A 14,148-nucleotide genomic window follows, 5' to 3' on the forward strand; every position below is an offset into this window, starting at 1 on the left:
AAATTTTTTTTCTTTCTTTTAAAATCCGAAAGGGAAGATGAGGCCTCTGGGAGTGGGGCCACAAGCCCTCTCTGGCCAAATTATCCCCTGTGCACGAGGCCCTGACTATGGGATGAGGTCAGAGACTTCCAGGCCACCAGCCAGTAGAGTACAGAGGGTATAGGGCGGCACAGGAGACGCATTTTGCAGAAAGCATGAAGAAAATCATCTGATTACCTGATGGCAAGACAGACTTCCTTCTGAATTTCAGGGCAAATTTGATCTTTTGGTGCCATCAACAACTGCCAAAGCAGCAATCCAGACCGTCGAATGATGTCTCGGTTTCTTTCAGTTTGTGGGCTGAAGAAAAATTTAAATACCACCTACGGAAACATAAGGGGTGTATCTAAAAATGCTTATTCTACTAAGGATAAAATTATCCCTATGAAAAAAAGCACATAGTAGATATTCTTATGAACAGACATCCAGGTGGATTTTTAACCACACTCTCTTCTATTGTGTAATAGTGTAATTATAGTAAATATTTTACATCTATTAATTGCAGTGAGCTACATATAGCAATACTCCATTAACTGCAGTGCAACGAATATGATCATCATTCCTAATTACAGGATTAGAGTGTGGTTATGATGCAAGACGGGAATGTTATTAAATTTCTCTTTTGGTGGCAATTAGCTGGCTGAAAACAAGTTTTGTGTTTCTTTTTCTCTAATATCTTACGTGGAAACGGTGCATTTACCTGAAAGACAACGAGAATACAGCGTATGATACAAGTATCTCCGTTAACCATGGCCTTCTCCATAATGTCACAAATACTGCTAAGATGGTGGGCTTCGATTGGATGCTGCTTGCCCAAGACACTTGTGATTGGAAGATTGGGGTTGGTGGCAAGAAGATTGAGTTGGTGTATGCACATCGCACCCACATGGTGCAGTAACTGGTTTATAACCTCATTCGTGGTTATAGCCTCTTCTAGAAAATGAAAAAGAAACTCAGTGAGGAAAGGCATCTCCGTGGGTGGCCTCCAAGGAGCAGAACTCTGACTTACAAAAGGAACATACATACTAGGACAGAGGATCTTGGCTCCCATCTCTTCTACTACCTCTGGCCACAGAGTGCTGGGGCGAAAATGAAAACGCTAGGAAATCCCCATTTTTTAAAAAAAAATTTAACGTTTATTTATTATTAAAAGACAGAGACAGAGCATGGGAAGGGCAGAGAGAGGGGTAGACACAGAATCTGAAGCAGGCTCCAGGCTCCGAGCGGTCAGCACAGAGCCCGACGCGGGACTCGAGCTCACAAACTGCGAGATCATGGCCTGAGCTGAAGTCAGATGCTTAACTGAGCCACCCAGGCACCCCTAGGAAATCCCCATTTTTAAAGGGCAGAAGTGACTAACCACTTAGAGAGCCCTTTCTATATGCCGGACAACAGGCTAAATGTTTTACATGCATTACCTTACAATACCGTTATAAAACTTAGACTATTTTAGCCCTGTTTTGTAGAGGAGTCAATCAAGGTCAGAGAGGTTAAGTAACTCGCCCTGGGTCACACAGATACTAAGTGTAGAGCTGGGATTTGCATTCAGGTCATTTCCGCTCAGAGGCCATGCTGCAACCAATCTAGTAAAATCTACCTTCTATGACTTCTCGGTGATGGAACACCACCCCCACCGCATCCCCACTCCCAGGTCCACAAATATCTCCTCCCACGGTACCTCAACATTTTTATCTCAGTCACCACAACCTAGAGAGCCATCAGTTCAACTGTGAGCATTCACAAGCATCCTCTTACATAATAATAAACAGCCCATGGACGGTCACAGCCATTCAGGAAATGGATGTGAAAGTAACCTAAACAGGCAGAGTGAAAAACAGAACAAAACAAAAAAACCCAACCCTGCTTTTCCCCCTTAAAGTAGCTGAAATTAATTGCCTACCAGGAACAGGAAAGCAGCAATCTGGGAGAGGCAGGCCTGGGTAGGGGGACCTTGGAGTTGCTAAAGGATGGTGGGCACTAGGGACTAGCAGGAAGGACTCAAGGAAAACCAAAGAGAAGGTAAACTTGGCCAAAACTAAACTCTTTCAATTGTATATTAACTGGAGGGCCAGTTCTTTTTTTATGTCTTTGAGTCCCTTGCTTTTAGGACAATAGAATCCGGGTTAATACTACTCGTCCTCACCAAAGACTTTCAGAAAGCTAGCCTCTGGGACCTACCCAAATAAATAAGGTCTTGGATTTTTACGCTGAGTTAGATGGGAAGCCGGTGGAGGAGTCTGAGCAGAGGAGGGACAGACCTGACTCCTGACACTGAGACTGGTTGCCAGGCGGAAATGAGCCTACAGGGGCGGAGGGCAACCGTGGAGGAAGCAGGAAGACCAGTGAGCGGGCCACTAGGAGAATCTGGCAAAGTAAAACCAATGCCTGGGCAAGAGGTAGTGCAGCCCGGGTAGTGCAAAATGGTTGGATTTGGGATACCTCTTGAGGGTAGGACCGGACAGGATTTGCTGATGTCCGTTTGGATATGAGGTGTCAAAAAACAGTCTTAGATGACCCTAAATTTGTGGGCTCGGCGTATGAAGCCACAGTGATCCCTCTCCTAGCACACGGGGGACTCAGCAGGTACAGATCTGGAGAAGGGGAAAGCCAGTAAGTCTGTTCTTGACAAGCTGAAGATACTGATCAGATATGCAAGTGGAGGTGAGTATACAGTCTAGGGAGAAATCTCCAAGCAAGAGGCTTGGAGAGAATCATTAGGGAGGCACTGATATATAGTTGACTTTTTTCTTCTTTTTGCTGTTTCTTCATTCCCCAGTAGCTTTATCCAGATATAATTTACATACCATAAAATTCTCCCATTTTAAGTGCATAATTCAATGATTTTTAGTAAATTTACACACATACCGGAAGCAGGAACATAAGTAGAAAAATTACCACTGAATATGAAAATTAATTCTAAGGAAATAGTATGATCAACTTTACGCCAGCAGTAAGAAAACTTAGGGGCACCTAGGGGGCTCAGTTAGTTAAGCATCTTTGGCTCAGGTCATGATCTCATAGTTTGTGGGTTCGAGCTCCGCATCGGGCTCTATGCTGCCAGCTCGGAACCTGGAGCCTGCTTCAGATTCTGTCTCTCTCCCTCTCTCTATGCCCCTCCACCACTCATGCTCTGTCTCTCAAAAATAAAAACATTAAAAAAAAAAAAATCAAACCTAGGGGCACCTGGGTGGCTCAGTTGGTTGAGCATCCAACTTCGGCTCAGGTCTGATCTCACTGTTTCTGAGTTCAAGCCCCGCATCGGGTTCTGTGCTGACAAGTCAAGCCTGGAGCCCGCCTCAGATTCTGTGTCTCCCTCTCTCTTTGACCATCCCCCACTCACAATCTGTCTCTCTCTCTCTCTCTCTCTCTCTCTCAAAAATAAACATTAAAAAAAAAATTAAACCTAGATGAAATGCACAAATTCTAGAAAGACACAAATTACCAAAACTATCTCAAGAATAAAAAATCTGATTAGATAACTGCAGAGCCTCAAAGTATCACCTTCCTCAAAGTATTAATTACTGTGGTAATTAACATAATTAACATGTGTCCACAAATTCTGATTTTTTTTTAATGTTTATTTATTTGGGGAGAAAGCGGGCCCAAGTCGGGGAGGGGCAGGCAGAGATGCAGAGACAGAATCCCAAGCAGGCTCCTTGCAGAGCCCCACTTGGGGCTTGAACTCATCAACTATGAGATCATGACCTGAACCGAAACCAAGAGTCAGACAACCAACCAACTGAGCCACGCAGGTGCCCATCTTTGATGCTTTTCCTTTCAGGAAGTGGAACCTAATTCCTCTTCCCATAAGTGTGGGCTTAATGACCGGCTTCTAACTGGAAAGGGAAAAATAGAAACTTTGCAGTGAAGAAAGCTGGCATTTAAACCAACTGATCAATTTTAACATGGTTAATAATAACAAATCCTGTTGACATTATGAACCCTGTGATAGGATGTAATGAGAAAAGCACTTCACCTCTGGAATTCCTCTCTAAAACCTCAGTTCCAATGAGAAAACGACAGGGCACCTGGGTGGCTCAGTCCATTCAGCCTTTGACTCGGGTTTCTGCTCAGTTCATGATCTCGAGGTTCGCTGATCAAGCCCCACCTGGGGCTCTGTACGGACAGCATGGAGCCTGCTTGGGATTCTCTCTCTCCCTGCCTCCCTCCTCCCCCCCCCCACCTCTCTCTCTCTCTCTCTCTCTGCCCCTTCCCTGCTCACATGCACATGCTCTCAAAGTAAACTTAAAAAAAAAAAAAAAATGAGAAAACATCAGATGAGCCCAAACCAAAGGACATTCTATAAAATACCTGACCAGTAGTCCCCAGAAGTGTCCTTTTCCGTTCTTCAAATAGGAAGACTCTATCCAGCTAGGTCCAAGTTGCGGATTTATTTTTCCCCCCATCTCAAGCCTGCTGCTGAGCCCTCTTAATGATTTTTTTTCTCTTCAGTCACTGAACTTTTCAAATCCAGAATTTCCAACTGGTTCTTTTTTCAAAAATTATTTGTTCACATTCTCTATTCTTAAGTCATCTTTTTCCACAGGGTTTCCTTTAGATCTTTCAGTTTATGTATGAAAGGCTACTTTAGTCTTTATCTGCTAAGTCCCACTTCTGAGTTGTGTCTGCAGTGTGTAGCTACTAATTTGTTTGGTTTGGGTTTTTTTAAATTCTTGTTTCTACGTTTTTACCTTCCTTCACTTGTTTACTCTCATTCTTGTTTTTATTTTTAAGCCTGCTTTCCTAGGGGTCACCTAGTCTGAGTCAAAGATTGTGCTCAAACACCTTGAGCCAGTAAGTCAGCCACCCTGGCTGGGTCTCTCTTTTGGGGGGAGCACGTCAAGGCTCATACAGCTTTCGGTTCTGCCCTGGATTTCTGTCGGGCCCTCTCACATCGTCACAGGTATATACAGGCTCGTGCTCGGCCAGGCCTGTGTGAACACGCTGGGTCCTCTCCAACTTCTTCTATGCAGATGTGCAGGTAGCTTACCAAGGCCCCGTGCAGCTTTCTCCCGACCCGGATCTCAGGAGCTCATCTCTGGCTAGTCCGCTGGCTCTCTGCTCGCCCTCATCAAAACCACAACCTCAGGCCAGCTAAGCCACTGGTCTTCTCAGCTGGCGTGCCACACAGACGAGTATTGTTACTGACACCGGGGTTGGGCAGGAGTTTTTTCCACGCTCTGCTCCAAATCGAGTCAGCCTCCTCCGGCAGCAAAGCTGCCGGTTGACATGATCTGCCCCATGCCGGTGGGGTCACTGACATGACCCGCCACACCCTGGGGGGGGGGGGGGGGTCACTGCACTGACCGAAATTACAGTGGAGGACGGGAGCTTCCATCCCAGCTGAGAATACCACAGACTTCTGCTTCTCTTACCCAAAGTTCAGTGGTTTTATGAGGATTCACTTCTCAATTTGGTGTATGCCTTTGGTCAGTTTCCAGAGCCTAGAAATAGTTGCTTTTGGTAATTATGTCCCTTTCACCATTACTGTAAGGGGGGAGGATGTGCTCTTCTATACCACTGTAACTGACCTTGAAGCCACTTGCTTTTAAGTTAATATTAACTTAATACATACTTAATTCCATCTAATTATAAGTTTGTTTATAAATAAGTTATCAATGTAAACCATTAAAACACCAAATAACCCACGGCAAGTACAAATCATCATTTTTTGCACCACGGTTCTGACAATTTCAGAGTGATGTAACAGTTTGCTCTAAAGAACTCTATGGACTGGGGCGCCTGGGTGGTTCAATCGGTTAAGCATCCATCTTTTGGCTCAGGTCATGATCTCGCGGTTTGTGGGTTCGAGCCCCACATTGGGCTTTGTGCTGACAGCTCAGAGCCTGAAGCCCACTTCAGATTCTGTGTTTCCCTCTCTTTCTGCCCCACCCCACTCATGCTCGGTCTCTCTCTCTCTCTCTCTCTCTCTCAAAAATAAACATTAAAAAAAAAAACTTTAAAGTCTATGGGACTAGCTCAAATCCTCTATTTACAGATTTATTTAATCACAAACCAACCAGGCAGCAAGGATGTCAGGTTTCTAAGTTCAAAGTGGGAAGGAAGGCTGTTGACACATTTTGTCGCTTGGCCTATGTTCCCACTTACTAGTACTGCTGTGCTCTCTCCTAATTTATTTCGAGAAGGAGAAGTCTTTTCCTATAAGACCATGAGTGCACTTCACCTTTGGGCTCTGTGATGATGTGGCTGACTCCAAGTCTCTGGCAGACATAATGGAAGGCCTGGTTCCCAGGATTACACCACTGATCGATATAATCGTTTGAGCATGTCCACAGCATGTTGTTCACTGTATCGTAACAGGCACCTGCAAAGAGCACATTGTATTCACCGGTCAAGTCACCATCGGCCTGTATACAGATTTCCCAAAAGCACCGCTACAGAATGCAAAGGCGATTCTCCCCACCGCTGACAATCCATACCCCTAATTCCCATATCTTTGTTTGGCAAAGCATTAGAAGGAATCAGCATAAAGGCAGGACTCCATTTCTACTTTGCTTAACTCCTACGTGAGAATGGAGTAAGTCTTGTGAAACAGACAGTTCTTAGTAACGGACTTATATGTGACCGTTTTAATTCCAAAAAGGATTTAAGTGGCTTAAATCAAAACCAGGACTTATGAACATTAACACCCAATAAGAGCCTTAGTAACCAAGCCCAAACTTAGGCATGAGCTTCCTAGGAGCCAAAGCAAAGAGAAAATCCAATATATTACATAATGTTCATTTCCTAACAATAAGGAGCATACTGATTCCTCATGGAAAATAAACTTTTTTACAGCATGAATTTGAGGGGAATTTGTTAAGGGCACCATCATACAACCTAATGGACAGTATCTTCAATAGCAATTTATGTGGAAGAATTTCACCTATGGTAGTTTCTTACATTGATCCTCAAAATTAAACAGTATCAAAAAATTCTTTCTTGCAAGGAAAATAGAAACCACAGGGAAATGACAAGATTTTTCTGCGAGAAACTGCTAAAATTTTGAATTTTCCAGGGAAATACAGACACGTCTTACCCAATCCTGGTACAAGAGCACCACGCCCAAGCGAGCTTCCAGCAGCATCTATGAGATCGGCGCGACTTGTGAACTGACCATCCGAAATGTTATACACCAAGCTAGAGGCAAGGACTTTGGAAACAAACATTAAACTTGTTTAATAAGCCTTACGGCGATGGCCTACTTTTCAAAGTTTAAACTTTAGGCTCTTAACAAGACTTTCACAAAAATCACACCTTTTGTTGTTGTTGCCTATTGGTGGGAACAATGAGGAGACAGAATACACACGTAAGACCACAAAAAAGAAAACAGTCACATCTTCCTAAATAGCGAGCCATACTTTTCCTCAGTTAGTTAAGTAGCCGACTCTTGGTTTCAGCTCAGATCACGATCTCATGGTTCGTGGCTTCACGCCCTGCATTGGACCCAAGCTGAGAGCACAGAGCCTGCCTGGGATTCTCGCTCTCCCCCCCTCCCTCTCCTTCTGTCCCACCCCACTCATGCACACGCTGTCTCTAAATAAATAAATAAACTCTGGGGAACCTGGGTGGCTCAGTCGGTTGAGCGTCCAACTTCGGCTCAGGTCATGATCTCACAGTTTGTGAGTTCGAGCCCTGCGTCAGGCTCTCTGCTGACAGCTCAGAGCCTGGATGGAGCCTGCTTCACATTCTGTGTCTCCCCATCTCTCAGCCCCTCCCCTGCTCATGCTCTCTCAATAATAAATAAACGTTTAAAAATTTTTTTAATAAACTTTAAAAAATAGCCATATTTCTCAAAGTGTTTTTCAAATGGCAACTTTTGCATATATTTTTCAATACAGATTATCAAAAGGGTAATTGCAAGAGGAGTTACGCTCACTAACATCACCAGGAAATACCACTAACGAGAAATATCTTATATACAGTTGCTACTCAACAAAGGTTAGCAGACACTCAAACAGAGCTGGGATGCTGTCCCTCCAAGCACCGACTCTAGAACTTGGAGACACTTTGGCCTTTTCTCTTAACATAGCATAGCATGGTGATGATAGGCACGGCTCTGGGTTTTCTGGCTTTGAATTCCAGTTGTACCAGTTCTGCGAGACCCTGGGAAATTTACCAAACCTCTCCATTTCCTCATGTACAAAGTACAGATTATAGAAGCACCCACCTTATGTAGTTATCGTGAAAATTAAATGAGTTAAAACCTTTCTACAGGCTCTACACCAGCACAGCTGTACTCGCTATAACCATTTCTTTTCCGTTTTCAAACATAAAATTCTAGCCCTGTCTCTTAAGCTCCTCTTTCTTGTTCCCATCCCCCCTGTAATCCAGGTCCTCACTACACCAGACTCAAGCTATACTCTAAACTGTACTGTATTTTCTACGTGCTGCTGTTCCAACCTGCACCATAACAAATCATCTGCCCCAAATCTCTTTTTCATTGGGTTTTCCCACATTGGCCACTTACATGAATAATACCTATTTTGCACAACTTAAACCCAAGACCTCAGGACGGATCTCCTTTCTAGTTCACTCCACAATGACCCTCTCTCTCACATCCTACAGCACTTCATCTCCCCACCACTCAGGCAGTGATACGGCATTGTGTACCATTTTCTCCTTGTTCCACACATGTACAACATTTCTCCCGACCAGACGAGGAGCTCCTCAAAGCACCAGTTCTCCCACTTATGGTGTAGCCTCCACAGTGACCAATGTGGAACAGGAAACAAATTTAAGTATTTACGGATTTGTTGGGACTAGAATAGAATCACTAGGTAAGCTATAGCCTCATGAAAAAATGGTGCTGTGAAGTCCTACTTTAATCAATTGGGGCCAATTTTAAGTGAGTGAAAAAGCCATGCCAGAGACTAAAAAAAGACTTTAATAAGACTAATGGTAAATAAATAACCCAATTTAAAAATGGACAAGGGATCTGAATAGATATTTCTCCAAGGGGGACGTACAAATGGCCAATAAGCACAAGAAAAGATGTTCAACATCATTAGCCATTAGGGAAGTGCAAATCAAAACCACAATGAAATACCACTTCATACCCATTAAGATGGCTAGATTTTTAAAAAACAAAAAATAAATGTCAGTGAGGATGTGGAGAAATTGGAACCATTTTACGTTACTGATGAGAACGTAAAATGATGCATTTGGAAAACAGTTTGGCAGTCCCTCCAAAGGCAAAACATATAGCTACCATATGACGAACATTCTACTCCTATGTATACACACAAGAGAAATGAAGACATGCCCACACAAAAACTTGTACTAGAATGTTCATAGCAGCATTATGCAAAATAGCAAGAAAGGAGAAACAATCCAAATTTCAACAAAATGGGGTCTATCCACACAATGGAATATAATTTAGCCATAAAAAGGAATGAAGTCATGATTTTGTGCTACCAAATGGATGAACTTTAAAAACAAAAAGCCAGTCACAAAAACATATATATAATTCCATAAATATGAAAAGTCCAGGGATAAACTCATATAGACAGAAAGACTGATGGATGCCAGGGGCTGGGGTGAGGAGAGAAAAGAGTGTGGCTGCTAATGGGTATGGAGTGATAAAAACGTTCTAGAATTAGATAGCGGTAATGGTTACACAACTCTGAATATACTAAAAACCAGTGAACAGTATACCTAAAAGGTATGGATTTTATGGTATGTAAGTTAGATCTCAATAAAGCTAGTATTAAAAAAAAAAAAGACTAATAGTAAATTTACATCATTTATTCAAGAGCTAAAGGGGACATTGTGGTCACATGAACTGCCAGAGATAACAAGCTGTTGAGAAAAAGTCCAACCAATTGGATTCTACAGGCAAAAGAGTTTTGAGCTATTATGAAGATCTAAATCCCCAACACATGCAACTACTTGAAATGGCCCAAAGGTTGATATGAGAAAAATGATTTTGTATCAACTGCTGAGGTCCAATTTACATCTTCAGGCTTAGAGTACAAAATGCCTTTTTAAAAGTCTACATGTGAAATATAATCCTTTACTGGGATAGCTGTAAGCAAATCATTTTAAGAGCACAGAATATGAAAATATTGGGAAATGAAAACAAACAGATTTTAAAACATTTTCTTTTTCTAAACAAATTTCAAAGAAAAACTGTTACCATATATAAAAGAAACATTCGGGTTTTTGTTTTTTTATAAAAACTCTAACATAACTTTCTTGCATATGATCAAACAACAGTGTGAGATACTATCCTTTTATTCTTTGTAGGTGGGAAAACTGAGGCTCAGATCGGTCAAATCATGTCCCTTAGAAAGTTAGAAAATGGCCATGTAAAAGAAACATTCTTTTAAGATATTTTTAAGTAATCTCTACACCCCACCTGGAGCTTGAACTCACGACCCCAAGATCGAGTTGGCATGTTCTACCAACTGAAGCAGCCAGGCACCCTGAAATATTTTTTGATTCTTGATTTTGATTCTATGTCTTATTCCATTTAACTATTTGTCTCCTCTGAAGCCAAAATCACAACACTTTATAGAGTATGCCTCCCTCTTTTATAAAAAATACACATACACTTAATTAACAACATTAATTTCCAAATTAAGTTCCAAATTTTTTGCTTAACCTTTTGTTTACGTGCCCTAAAATGGAGGCACTTCACATACTTAAGAGCTTTGGAACTCTATTCATACTGGGTAGAGCTCTTGCTGGGTCATCAGTAAATACTGTGGCAACACAGTGTTTTCTAAAATTGTCCTGAACTCATTATTTCTAGCAATTTTACAGGATGGCTTTGCAAAGTATATTATTATATCATCTACAAAAATTGTATTTTTAATTCCCCCTATCCTATGACTGTACTGTTAAGTTTGTGTGTTGGTATCAAATAGCTTCTGCAAACAACTTTAACAAAGTTTAACATCATTAATAGAAAAGCCTTAAATTTCATTTATTTATTTGAGAGAGAGAGAGAACATGAACGAGCAGAGGGGCAGAGAGAGACAGCGGGACAGAGGATCTGAAGTGAGCTCTGCGCTGACAGTACAGAGCTGATGCAGGCTCCAACTCACGAACCGTCAGATCATGACCTTAGCCAAAGTGGGACTCTTAGCCGACTGAGCCACCCAGGCACCCCGAAAAGCCTTAAATTTCGAAGTTAGAGACAAATTGGGCAAAGTGCCACAGATCAAAGACACTTACTTTTTAAAGACGACAAACCACTTGTCCCACCGAAAAGAGAACGGGTGGCAGAGCTGCCGGCGCCCCCTGGCGGTGGGACCAGCATCACCAAGTACGTGCCGCACGTATAGATGGGTGTCTTCCGCAGCATTTTCAGAGGCAGCCCACAGCTAGTATTTGCTGGTGAAAGGGATGAAAATAGTGGTGTTTAACACACAGATTTGATTAGAGTCTAACGAGGGGGCCCCAAATTCAAACAAGGCTATATCCGGATTCAGCAAACACAGCAAGAAGTGGTAAGCTAAGGAGAAATAATCTTCTGGCTCCATAGCCTGGCCCCAGGCCCCCCGTTGCATGAGCTGAACATTTTCAAAGGTGTTCCCAATATTCAATACGCCTTTATGTCTCAAAACTTCTTTCAAAAGAATGAATCCTCACATGGACTAAATCTCAAAATGAAAGAAGAATCCTTCTGTTTGTGTTTCCTCTGGGAAACTGCACTCCAATAGAACTCTTTCCATTTTATACAGAACAAATTCTTCATGGGTTTGGGTTACAAACCGCTCTGAACATGAGGCCAGCCAGAAAGTTCGACCTATATCTAGTTAACAAATGCTTTCACAATACCAAATTTTACACCTGCATGATTTAGGATAACCCATTACATATTTTCTATTTTTTAGGGTCGGTGACATAAACTATCATTAAACAAATAATTATTGTTTCTAATCAAGAGGTATAAAATGCACGCTAATCTCTCTTCCTCACTGGCCAATCGGAAAATGCAAATTTAAGGATTTCCTAAGTCAGTCAGAATGCTTTACCTAGGGAGCCGTCAGGGCACAAAATAGAACTGCCTAGGCAGATGTCAAATTGTCTTTAGATGGTTTACATGAGAAAAGCAAACGTAATGTGTCTGATCTTTGTTTTGAATGCTTTTTTCCAAACAGCTCCGTTTTTTAAAACTCCAAAAATCCTCAACAAGTATATTCTTCACTCAGGAAATAAATTCAGGGGCATGAATTTCCACAAGAAACCTAAAAGGGGCAATGACTGGAAAATAAGCAACTCTGTGAGCAGAACATTTTCACCAAGATATTTTAATAGACATCTTATCAACATGGTAATAGGTATCAGTTTATCCCGGACTAAAACATTCTAGACCCTATGAATGCTGGCTTGTCAGAAGTCACTTAGCTTAATAACTGGTGAATTTTTATGCAGCAACATCACGTTAATGAATATGCAGCGACTGTACATAAACATAGGAACTCACAGGTTTTAAATACAAGTAACAGTTTTCACAGAATTCTAAATATAACCTTGCCTTCTGAGTTTTCTTTTTGATTTCTCCCATATTTTCTCATCCAACAAAGATTCCTTTAGCACTTCTACTGTTCACAGGGTAGGATTCAATTTTCTCCCAAGGGACAAACCCAGATCAAGCCTTCAGCTGGTCAGGAAGCTGTTTATTTTAGAAAAAGGACTGTCCTGGGGGGCCTGGGTGGCGCAGTCGGTTAAGCGTCCGACTTCAGCCAGGTCACGATCTCGCGGTCCATGAGTTCGAGCCCCGCGTCAGGCTCTGGGCTGACGGCTCAGAGCCTGGAGCCTGTTTCCGATTCTGTGTCTCCCTCTCTCTCTGCCCCTCCCCCGTTCATGCTCTGTCTCTCTCTGTCCCAAAAATAAATAAACGTTGAAAAAAAAATTAAAAAAAAAAAAGAAAAAGGACTGTCCTCTACAAAGTATTTCTGCCATTCAAATTATCTGCATACCTAAGTTATAACAACTATTAATAATTTCCCTACTTATATTTGATATAATAGAGACCTGTGAAAATAAAATTCTATCCTTAAATTCTAACACTAACAAGTAATCAAATAGCTTTATAATCACAAATATTCCTTTTTTTTTAACATTTCAATATATAGAAGGATTAAAGCATAAAATTGCATTAAATTCATTAAACATATTAATTTAGATGTATTTTTCTACATGTGGCGTATTTTCTAGCCTTATCTTTTACTCCAGTTTAGGATTTGTTATAGAGTCACATGGTTGATATTTAATCTGTAAACTCGTCAAGAATAATGGTTCTTAACTTTTTTGGTCATAGATGACCTTGAAAATCTGGTGAAAATCAAGATGGATACTCTTAAGATGTTACAGAAGAGGTTCATGTATGTTCGTGAATCTCTCAAAGGCTTAGTTCAGTTAAGAACTCTTTTTAAAAGTACACAGCAGGGTGATGGGTATTGAGGAGGGCACCTTTTGCGATGAGCACTGGGTGTTGTATGGAAACCAATTTGACAATAAATTTCATATATTAAAAAAAAATAAAATAAAATAAAATAAAAAATAAATAAAAGTACACAGCAGTGTGCTTAGTAGGCTACCTTTGATTAAGAAAAGGAGGAAAATAAGAACACAAATTTGTCTTTAATTCTATTTGCATAAAGAAATTTTGTAAGTCAAAACTAATAAATATAGTTAGCTACAGGAGGCAGTGTGGGAGCAAAATGTATAATATGCCAAGATGATACAGTAAGATTTCTCTGCACATGCCTTTTTATATTGTTTTTACTTTCAAACTCTATAAAGGCATCATCTATTTTAAAATATTAAAGTGCAAACATTAAATGATAAATTCTAGAAAAAGTAATCTTGTGGAAGGTTTGCCTCTTCCTTGCTTGACCAAGATTGTATTTAGTGAGGACGTTGCTAAACATGAGCTTTTTACGTTTATGAATCATATGCTAAACATGAAGTCAATTTACATTAACAGTAACGAGGTATCTATAAAGACGGAGTGGTTTTGAATTATTACAGGTTCACGTTAATTTACATCCCCACCAACAACGTGTATTACTTTGGAATAAGAAAATGGATGACTGGAAGGAGATAAAAAGGTGAACTATGTGAAGCAAAGTGCTTTGTACGGCACACTGGAAG

The 14,148-nt window shown here is 41.1% G+C and overlaps 1 protein-coding gene across 5 annotated transcripts in view; it reads right to left on the minus strand.

The window, feature by feature from the left end:
* The window catches only part of HECTD4 (HECT domain E3 ubiquitin protein ligase 4), a 193,138-nt gene that overhangs the window by 89,910 nt on the left and 89,080 nt on the right, over positions 1–14,148 (minus strand). For all 5 annotated transcript variants that reach the window (XM_043557648.1, XM_043557646.1, XM_043557647.1 and 2 more), the window contains exons 9-13: positions 11,221–11,379; positions 7,079–7,192; positions 6,224–6,364; positions 740–972; positions 217–362 (exon numbers count right to left, since the gene is read on the minus strand). In XM_043557648.1, coding sequence (XP_043413583.1) covers positions 217–362; positions 740–972; positions 6,224–6,364; positions 7,079–7,192; positions 11,221–11,379 — 793 coding nt within the window. The remainder of the gene's footprint in view (positions 1–216; positions 363–739; positions 973–6,223; positions 6,365–7,078; positions 7,193–11,220; positions 11,380–14,148) is intronic.

Source organism: Prionailurus bengalensis, chromosome D3, assembly GCF_016509475.1.
Source record: "Prionailurus bengalensis isolate Pbe53 chromosome D3, Fcat_Pben_1.1_paternal_pri, whole genome shotgun sequence".
NCBI lineage: Eukaryota > Metazoa > Chordata > Mammalia > Carnivora > Felidae > Prionailurus > Prionailurus bengalensis.